General features: G+C 42.1%; 1 protein-coding gene across 1 annotated transcript; it reads left to right on the forward strand.

Annotated features, from left to right (window-relative positions):
- The first annotated feature begins 1,335 nt into the window (after positions 1-1,335).
- On the forward strand, positions 1,336-3,843 carry LOC124670104 (origin of replication complex subunit 6-like). Its single transcript, XM_047206610.1, has 10 exons — positions 1,336-1,455; positions 1,532-1,578; positions 1,683-1,787; positions 1,876-1,956; positions 2,071-2,182; positions 2,277-2,339; positions 2,470-2,557; positions 2,669-2,760; positions 3,569-3,662; positions 3,755-3,843. Exons 1-10 carry the CDS (start codon positions 1,336-1,338, stop codon positions 3,841-3,843), a joined length of 891 nt encoding a protein of 296 aa, XP_047062566.1.
- The last annotated feature ends 7,401 nt before the right edge of the window (positions 3,844-11,244 follow it).

Raw genomic sequence — 11,244 nt, forward strand, 5'->3', positions numbered from 1 at the left:
CTAAATGTTGATGTGGTCGGTTCACTGTTTGCTCACCCGGATAATTTGGGTATATGAATGCAGGTTGCCTTGTTCTTGGACCCGTGGTGGTACGTAACAGCCGAAGTAGTGGTGTAAGTGCTGCTGCCTTAATTAGGTGACCTTTGTGAAGTGAACGTGGTCGAGGCTGTGGCGACCGGCCGGATGGACATGCTATTTACAATGTTGCTGTATCGAGCGATTGTGTTGGTCAGGTTCAGTTGTGGCTACTGGAGCAATTGTTTTATGTTTCCGTGCCATGAAAGCAAGCGAAGTTGAGAAGCCACAAAGTTGGTCGTGCATTTGGGCGTTGTTTCACCCAGGGCAACTAAAATGTAAGTAATTAATTCAGCATTAGAGTGCTAGGTTGTCTAAAAAGATGGAGATGGTGGCCAACTTTTTTGTTATTGTATTTTGCTGATGGTGGTGGCTAGCCGTTAGGGTTTGTAATAATTTGTATATAAGGATGAGAGTTTGCAAGTAATAATTGGCTCTGTTGTGCTTGTAGACTTGGCATTTGTTTATGCATGAATTGTGATCACACATTTGCGTTTTTTTGTTGCAGCTGGCCAAATTTGTGATGTGAATGTTGAGAATATGTTTCACGAAATTTTGAACTCGACAAATGAATGAATGAACCTCTACTAGGGAGTACTCCCTCCGTCTGTTCTGAAATAATTTACATTTTATACGATGAGTTATTAATCCCTCTGCTGACAATTACTTGGTGTTATACGATGAGTAGGGTCAAATTTTATAAATTTAGACTAAATATTTACGAGTGATGTTTTTTTAGTCAAAATTGGTAGACTTTGCCTTTGAGTAATATCAGAACTAAGAAGTGAAAATAAAAACCTGAGGCCCATTGACAGCTAACCCAGCGGAACCCCCTCGATTCTTCAACAGCGGGCGCGAGGTTGTGTCGTATCAAGCTCGATTTACTCGTGCGCCGTCCCGAGAAGTTTGTGCATGCGAGTAGGGGTTGTGCCGTCTTTGGTACACGAGAGAATGAAAGCAGTGATTATGATTTACTCCTCGTGCTCGTGCACCGTCCCGAGCGAGAGAAAGAAGATTTACGGTGCTCCTCCGATTTCAGCATCCTTTTTTCTTTCTTTCTTTTTTTGCGTTGCGTGTTTTGCCTGAAAAAAAAGCTGCCACACTCCGGCCAGACAGCTACGCGCGCCATTCCCCTTCCTCTTCCTCTTCCCCGCCAAAAGAATTCCAACATCGCCGCTATTTCTCCCCTCCAATGCCGAAACCGCCTCCCTCTCCCGCTCCCGCTCCGCGCCAGTTCCCGCCAACAACCCGCCGCCGGCAATGGACATGTCGGCGATCGCCGCCCGCCTCGGCCTATCCGGCTCCCGCCCCGTCGTCCGCAAGGCCGCCGAGCTCCGCCGCCTCTGCGACATCAACTTCGACTCCTCCGTCCTGGGCATCGTGAGCAACCCGCGCCGTCCCTTCCCTCTCCCCCTCTTCCTCCTCTACTCATGTCTCTGACGCTGCTTCCGCGCAGGGGGAGGTGTGCAAGGCCATCATCTGCCTCGAGATCGCGGCGACCAAGTGAGCCCCCCTTGCTCTCCAACTGCTCGACGAACTGCCCATTCGCGCAACGCTGTTCGTCATCGAAGGTGCGCCGCGTCTGATTTTGCTTGCGAATTGCGCAGGTTTCAGGTGATATTTGACCGCGCGGAGGCGGTGCGGATGAGCGGGATGTCAGAAAAGGCCTACATCAGATCGTTCAACGCGCTGCAGAATGGCCTCGGCGTCAAGTACGCCACTCTGCGCTTCTGTTTCGCTAATAATTGATGCGTTCAAGTAACAGCCCCTGATGAACACGAGCGGTTCCGTTCTTTGCAGGACGACCTTGGATGTGCGTGAGCTGGGCATCCAGTTCGGCTGTGTCAGGCTCATACCTTTTGTGCAGAAGGGTTTGGCACTGTAAGTCTGCTCTCTTCTGGCAATTTTGTTGTACCGCAAGTCTAACTTGCTGTGTGAGATGCAAAGTAGTTGATCCTCGAATTATGCACTGAAGCTGACATTTGTATCTTGCAGCTACAAGGAGCGTTTCTTGGCTGCATTGCCTCCTTCTCGCCGCTCAAGCACAGACTTTGGTCGGCCAGTGTTCACCGCAGCAGCATTCTATTTATGTGCCAAGAGGCATAAGGTGATGATGGAATCAGTAACAATGGTTTCTTTTTTGCTGCTCTATGAATGATTTGCTTCTTGTGGTACTGAACCTCTCTTGATTTTTTCTGCAGCTCAAAGTTGACAAACTAAAGCTAATCGACCTGTGTGGTACCTCTAGCTCTGAATTTACAACGGTAAGAGATCGTTTTACCTTTCACATGATATTGTTTGTTCCTGCATCTCATCTATGCTAGTGCGTAGTCATGCACATGCTTGGATTTGTGCAAATCATCCTGTTTTGACTGTTAACTGTGCTGCTTGCAGGTTTCAACATCCATGGGAGATCTTTGCTTTGATGTTTTTGGAATAGCCAAGGAGAAGAAGGATCCAACTACCATTAAAGGGAACAGAGGTATCTGCTCATGTTCTACTATTAGCACAACCAATTTTTATGACTAGTATGGTAAAAGTTTGTGGATTGCCATTTTCTGCAACAACTTGTAATTTGTAATTGTTGTTGCAGAGCTGCTGGATGTTTTGCCTAGCAAAAGGAAACATGAGGATGACAGTGATAACTCTGATGAATCATCGGGCGATGACCAAGATGAGCTAGATGTATGAACCTGCTTATGTTTATTACTTTTGAAATGCATGACGTAAAGCTATACGATGCTTGGTACTCGATTAACTAAGACTTGTTTAAGTGACATTCCTTTTATTGATTGCTGAAGACGAAAATCAGTAGCAATACGTGCTTTGCTTGATGCAAGTAGTTTTATGTTCATAAGATTTTTGCTGTTGAACCTTTTATTGTAATGTTGAGCCAGAAAGGCAACAATAGTGCAGTGTCCAACAATATGACTTAATGCAAGCTGTAGCAGCATACATATGTAGCCTATGGATTATATTAGCTTATATTGCTTGCTGCACATAATCCATGTTACACCCTTGCTCTTCATTAGCATTCAGCAATCAGTTTATTGGTATAACTGTGCAATCAAAGACTTTAGTCACCTCCTGTAAAAAAAGAAGATTTTAGTCGCCACTTTTAGCTAATTGAAGTATGATCAGATCAGGTTGCTCACACTGAATGGCTGAAAAGAACAAATACATATTCATCATGTTGCCAGCGTTAGCTAGGTACATTTATACCTTGTAGGACAGAACTTCTCTTAAAAGGGAACCATTGCTATGTAGTTCAGTTTGTGGTTCTAATGCATCTATGTAGCACACATCACAAACTTGCAGCTAGTAATTGTTATAGCTTCTTGTTCATCAAACATGTGAATCACTTAGTTAGCCTTCTGGTGAGAAACCTTAGATCTACATTTGGATGAATTTTTGTTTCACATATTCCACAGTTGTAGTCTGCTCATTCTTTTTAGTTATTGTTGTAACTGCTGTCTGATTCTTCCAATTTCAGCTACCAACTCACAAAAGGCACAAGAAGATGGAAAAGCAAGCATACAATCAGTGGAAGTCTACAGTTCTATCCACCAACAAGGAAACCAAACCAGGTTTGTACTTTGGAACTGTCACATCACTGTCTAGATCACTCATAGCTACACACTGTCCATGTGCTAAAGTAACCTCTTCGGTTTGTCTTTAGACCCTGCCAAGCCCAGGAAGCAGGCTCAGCTTAACTTCAAGAAGAAACTGTCAGACGCTGCCTTGGAAGTACCCCCAGCAGCCAACTAAGTTAATCTGATACTGTGCTCCCAAGGATGGAATAGATGAGAGACCTAGGCTGGAAGTGTTGTACAAATCATAGAGCTAGTTCTTAATGCAGAAAGAACACTTCTGGCTCAGTTCACATTTTCATTTTTGATACTGTATGTAAGGCGATGGCATTGTTCAATTATCCATGACAAGTGTTACAATCAGGAACATTCTTTTATAAACGATGTTGGTATGTTTATTTATGTATGCACATGACTACATGAGGAAAGAATCTTTTGACAATAGCTCACCTACGTGGTGTCGCCAACGCCAACCATTAACCTTGTCACGCCTCTAGTTCCTCGACGGTGTGCATTGCATTAGGTATGCTGAGGTTTAGTGCTCGCCTACTGGATGATCAATCCGTGGAAGATATTTGCGTCTTCTGGTTCGGAAAGTCCATGCTACAATATAAAACTGAACAGCTCTCGACGAAGTGCATGCTGCTTCTGTCACGTAGAGTCGACTTTGCGCTTTCTGCTTGCACCAACTCAAGTGCCATTCTATAGTCTCGAGTTGTTGGACCTGCGATTTTGTCAAGCACTGATATTTTCAGCCGTTTTTCGAATGCATGGACCGTCCTTTTTCAAGCCGCCACTGACGCGCTCCTTGGCGCTGCCCCCATCTGTGCTCCGGAGTGCTCGGCGACGAGGCAAATAGTGAGCCTTTCAGCTGCCGTCCCAGATATTTGTCGTCAAATGTAGACTAGTTTTTTCTTTTAACTTTCGTCTGATGCAAACTTCAATTGTACATTTTGTATCGGAGTACAAATAGGATTACGGCAGTAATTTACACACTACATTTCGAAAACGAAGGGAGTAACATGGATTGATGACATTTAAATATTTTTTTGAGAAACAATTGACTCACGCTAGACACTAACAAATGCGCATGAACACTGACACCCTCAAATATTGGATACAGATCAGATAGTGTCGTTTCCATATCCGTTTTCATATTTACAAAATGAATATGTATGCGAATACAAACATAGTTGAATACGAATGCAGAGTGGAGGTTGGTCGAATACGGATTGCATGTTTTCTCAATTCCGAATGGATACAGATAATGAAATAATGGAATCACATCTTATAGTGAGTCAATTGTATAATGATATATAATACACACTAGTTTCAAGTTCAATCACAGAGAAAATCCCAAACATTTGACCACCTTTCTTCTTGGCTGTACATGATGGTCAAATGTATTATATAATTGACTTACTATAAGATACGATTCTATTAGTTCATTATCTGTATCCGTTCAGAATTAAGAAAACGTCCAACCTGCGTCCGTATTCGAGAAACACTCGCTCCTCATTCGTATTCACATGTGTATTAGTTTTGAAACTATGAAAGCAGATATGGAAAGGACACTATCCTATCTGCATCTGATCCGTTCCACCCCTACCCGACCCCTATGAGCAATTTCGGGAGAGTGACGAAGTCATCCCTTTCTTGAGCATAATATCCATGAAGAGAGGCTAAAAATGTTGAAAAACTTAAAAGTGAACTTAAAAAAGAAAGATGTCTCTGCATTAAAAGTGGCCAAGAGCTTGAAGTCTTCCAAGGAAGATTCTAAATTTTCTCACTCTATACTTAAAGATGATTTTAAGAACATTGAAAATGGGTACACAATCATCAATTTGGAGCCTATCAAATTCTCAAAGTTTCACGAGAAACTTCAAGCTACTCACACGAAGATTCTAGCCACTCATTATTCTCGTATTAAAGATGTTGATGTGTGTTACAAATTCTTATCCTGATCAAGCATCTTTATTAAAGGAGAATAAAAATCTAAAAGTCACACTCGATAGGAGTTTTTTCACATGTTTTCAAGGTAACAAAACACTGAAATAGATCATGAGCAAACAAAGAGATATGTTCGTCAATGAAGGACCTGTGTTTGGGTATGAGTTAAATGATAAATGAAAAGGGTAAGTCTTGGTTACCCCACCAATAGGCAAGATAGATTTGTTCAAAATAGGAACAAGGGGATCGTTTACGAGAAAATCGCGGGTAGTGGAGATAGGAGATCGATCTGAGACTCACAGTGTTGTTGTGGATATCTTTGATCCAATTGTTGTGCTTTGTAAGGACAACAATGGAAATATCATTGCTAAATAGGTTGGTGTATTTGTGGTGTTAAGGCATTTGATTTGTAAGACCCTCGTGACTAACACCAAAGTAATCATCCAACAATGAGTACCAAGACCAAGACATGCACCTTGTTTTGTAGGACTACACCTTTGACGGAGATTGTGGGGCGATCAATAATGATGGCACTTATCATATGGACAGAGAGAAAGAAATATTTTTCAAGACTATAAGAAGAATCTTCAATAAGACAAATTATAATTAGTGGTATCTAAGTGCGCTACGAGGATGTGATTTTTACATGAAAATGAGGGGTTTGTTGTTGCGGGTAACTAATATTCATCCTACGAAAATCCACCGTGGATTTCTCCACGACTTATTTTCTAAGTTTTATGTTCCTTTGATACGTCTCCAACGTATCGATAATTTCTTATGTTCCATGCTACTTTATTGATGATACCTACATGTTTTATGCACATTATATGTCATATTTACGCATTTTCTGGAACTAACCTATTAACAAGATGCCGAAGAGCCGATTGCTCGTTTTCTCGCTGTTTTTGGTTTCAGAAATCCTAGTAAGGAAATATTCTCGGAATTGGACGAAACTTTCGCCCAGGGTCCTATTTTTGCACGAAGCTTCCAGAAGACCGAAGAGATAACGAAGTGGGGCCACGAGGCAGCCAGAGGCTAGGGCGGCGCGGCCCAGGCCCTGGCCGCGCCGACCTGCCCCCTGGGCCCCTCGTGTGGCCCCCCGCGTTGACCTTCCGCCTACTTAAAGCCTCCGTCGCGAAACCCCCAGTACCGAGAGCCACGATACGGAAAACCTTCCAGAGACGCCGCCGCCGCGAATCCCATCTCGGGGGATTCAGAGATCGCCTCCGGCACCCTGCCGGAGAGGGGATTCATCTCCCGGAGGACTCTACGCCGCCATGGTCGCCTCCGGAGTGATGAGTGAGTAGTTCACCCCTGGACCATGGGTCCATAGCAGTAGCTAGATGGTCGTCTTCTCCTTGTTGTGTGATACGTCTCCAACGTATCGATAATTTCTTATGTTCCATGCCACTTTATTGATGATACCTACATGTTTTATACACATTATATGTCATATTTATGCATTTTCTGGAACTAACCTATTAACAAGATGCCGAAGTGCCGGTTCTCGTTTTCTCGCTGTTTTTGGTTTCAGAAATCCTAGTAACGAAATATTCTCGGAATTGGACGAAATCAACGCCCAGGTTCCTATTTTTCCACGAAGCTTCCAGAACACCCGAGAGCCGCCAGAGGGGGGGCCTGGTGGGCCCAGATGACATGGTGGCGCGGCCTGGGCCCTGGCCGCGCCACCCTATGGTGTCATCGCCCTGTTGACCCTCCTGCGCCGCCTCTTCGCCTATATAAAGCCCCTGCATCGAAAACCCTTACGGAAAAAGCCACGATACGAGAAAAGTTCCAGAGCCGCCGTCATCGCGAAGCCAAGATCTGGGGGACAGGAGTCTCTGTTCCGGCACCCTGCCGGAGCGGGGAAGTGCCCCCGGAAGGCTCCTCCATCGACACCGCTGCCATCTCCACCGCCATCTTCATCACCGCTGCTGCTCCCATGAGGAGGGAGTAGTTCTCCATCAAGGCTCGGGGCTGTACCGGTAGCTATGTGGTTAATCTCTCTCCTATGTACCTCAATACAATGATCTCATGAGCTGCCTTACATGATTGAGATTCATATGAGTTTTGTATCACTATTCATCTATGTGCTACTCTAGTGATGTGTTATTAAAGTAGTTTTATTCCTCCTGCATGTGTGCAAAGGTGACAGTGCGTGCACCGTGTTAGTACTTGGTTTATGCTATGATCATGATCTCTTGTAGATTGCGAAGTTAACTATTGCTATGATAATATTGATGTGATCTATTCCTCCTACATATGCATGAAGGTGACAGTGTGCATGCTATGCTAGTACTTGGTTTAGTCTTTTGATCTATCTTACACTAAAGGTTACTAAAATATGAGCATTATTGTGGAGCTTGTTAACTCCGGCATTGAGGGTTCGTGTAATCCTACGCAATGTGTTCATCATCCAACAAAAGTGTAGAGTATGCATTTATCTATTCTGTTATGTGATCAATGTTGAGAGTGTCCACTAGTGAAAGTGTAATCCCTAGGCCTTGTTCCTAAATACTGCTGAGTTACTACTGCTTGTTTACTTGTTTTACTGTGTTACTACTGCTGCAATACTACCACCATCAACTACACGCCAGCAAGCTATTTTCTCGGCACCGTTGCTACCTGCTTATATATATTCATACCACCTGTATTTCACTATCTCTTCGCCGAACTAGTGCACCTATTTGGTGTGTTGGGGACACAAGAGACTTCTTGCTTTGTGGTTGCAGGGTTGCATGAGAGGGATATCTTTGACCTCTTCCTCCCTGAGTTCGATAAACCTTGGGTGATCCACTTAAGGGAAAACTTGCTGCTGTTCTACAAACCTCTGCACTTGGAGGCCCAACACTGTCTACAGGAAAGGAGGGGGAACGTAGACATCAAGCTAATTTTCTGGCGCCGTTGCCGGGGAGGAAAGGTAAAAGGTACTCACACTCCGGATCTCGGCTACTAAGCTATTTTTCCGGCGCCATTGTAAGTACTCGAAGCTATTTCCTTTAGACTCTGCAATTGCGACATTTGGTTTCTTGTTTACACTAGTTAGGCATAATGGAAAACAACAAAAATATGAGAGATCTTTATGAACTTTATCTTGAATTAAGACATGGATGGTTTGATGCGAAATTTAAAAAACCCATGGAACATATTAATATGAATGCTTTGAACACTATTGTTGCTAATGCTATGGAAAATTCTAAGCTTGGGGAAGCTGGCATTGATGAGCATGATATTTTTAGTCCCCCAAGCATTGAGGAGAAAATTTACTTTGATGATACTTTGCCTCCCATTTATGATTATAATGATAGTAGTCTTTTGTTACCACCTGTTATGGAGGATAAATTTGATTATGATTACAATATACCTCCTATATTTGATAGCTACTTTGTTGAATTTGCTCCCACTACAACTAATAAAATTGATTATGCTTATGTTGGGAGTAGTAATTATTTTATGCATGAGACTCATGATAAGAATGCTTTATGTGATAGTTATATTGTTGAGTTTGCTCATGATGCTACTGAAAGTTATTATGAGAGAGGAAAATATGGTTGTAAAAATTTTCATGTTACTAAAACACCTCTCTATGTGCTGAAATTTTTGAAGCTACACTTGTTTTATCTTCCTGTGCTTGTTACTTTGCTCTTCATGAACTTGTTTATTTACAAGATTCCTATGCATAGGAAGCATGTTAGACTTAAATGTGTTTTGAATTTGCCTCTTGAAGCTCTCTTTTGCTTCAACTTCTATTTCTTGTGAGAGCATCATTAAAACTGCTGAGCCCATCTTAATGGCTATAAAGAAAGAACTTCTTGGGAGATAACCCATGTGTTATTTTGCTACAGTACTTTGTTTTATATTTGTGTTTTGGAAGTTGTTTACTACTGTAGCAACCTCTCCTTATCTTAGTTTTGTGTTTTGTTGTGCCAAGTAAAGTTTCTATGTCAAAGTTGATGTTATATTTGGGATCGCTGCGCAGAAACAGCATTGCTGTCTGTCACGAATCTGGGCACAATTCTCTGTAGAAAATTCGAAAAAATCTGCCAATTTACGAGCGTGATCCTCAGATATGTACGCAACTTTCATTAGTTTTGAGTTTTTCCATTTGAGCAAGTCTGGTGCCATTTCTAAATTCGTCTTTACGGACTGTTCTGTTTTTGACAGATTCTGCCTTTTATTTCGCATTGCCGCTTTTGTTAAGTTGAATGAGTTTCTTTGTTCCATTAACTTTCAGAAGTTTTGTGCAATGTCCAGAAGTGTTAAGAATGATTGTGTCACCTCTGAACATGTGAATTTTGATTATGCACTAACCCTCTAATGAGTTTGCTTGAAGTTTGGTGTGGCAGAAGTTTTCAAGGGTCAATAGAAGAGGGTGATATAATGTGATCGAGAAGAGTGAAAGGTCTAAGCTTGGGGATGCCCCGGTGGTTCATCCCTGCATATTTTAAGAAGACTCAAGCATCTAAGCTTGGGGATGCCCAAGGCATCCCCTTCTTCATCGACAACTTATCGGGTTTCTTCTAGTGAAACTATATTTTTATTCAGTCACATCCTATGTATTTTACTTGGAGCGTCCGTGTGCTTTTATTTTTGTTTTTGTTTTGTTATCTTAGTTCTCTGAATAAGTTCATCCTTGTGTGGGAGAGAGACACGCTCCGCTGGTTCGTATGAACACATGTGTTCTTAGCTCATAATATTCATGGCGAAGTTTCCTCTTCGTTAAATTGTTATATGGTTGGAATTGGAAAATGCTACATGTAGTAATTCTAAACTGTCTTGGATAATGTGATACTTGGCAATTGTTGTGCTCATGTTTAAGCTCTTGCATCATATGCTTTGCACCCATTAATGAAGAAATACATAGAGCTTGCTAAAATTTGATTTGCATATTTGGTTTCTCTAAGGTCTAGATAAAATCTAGTATTGAGTTTTGAACAACAAGGAAGACAGTGTAGAGTCTTATAATGTTTACAATATGTCTTTTATGTGAGTCTTGCTGCACTTGTTCATCCTTGAGTTTGCTTCAAATAACCTTGCTAGCCTAAACCTTGTATCGAGAGGGAATACTTCTCATGCATCCAAAATCGTTGAGCCAACCACTATGCCATTTGTGTCCACCATACCTACCTACTACATGGTATTTCTCCGCCATTCCAAAGTAAATTGCTTGAGTGCTACCTTTAAACAATTCAAAATTTATCACCTCTTATTTGTGTCAATGTTTTATAGCTCATGAGGAAGTATGTGGTGTTTTATCTTTCAATCTTGTCATTTACTTCTGACAGACTTTCACAATGGACTAGTGGCTTCATCCGCTTATCCAATAATTTTGCAAAAAGAGCTGGCAATGAGGTTCCCAGCCTCAATTAATTAACTTGCATTAATAATTCTCTTCACATGTTTTGCTCTGATTTATCAGTAAGCAACTTAAATTTGCAAATAGACACTCCTCCATGGTATGTGAATGTTGGAAGGCACCCGAGGATTCGGTTAGCCATGGCTTGTGTAAGCAAAAGGTTGGGAGGAGTGTCATCCATAAATAAAGAAAAACTAAACTAAAGTACATGTGTAAACAAAAGAGAAGAGGGATGATCTACCTTGTTGGTAGAGATAACGTCCTTCATGGGAG

The sequence above is a fragment of the Lolium rigidum genome, chromosome 7, assembly GCF_022539505.1.
Source record: "Lolium rigidum isolate FL_2022 chromosome 7, APGP_CSIRO_Lrig_0.1, whole genome shotgun sequence".
NCBI lineage: Eukaryota > Viridiplantae > Streptophyta > Magnoliopsida > Poales > Poaceae > Lolium > Lolium rigidum.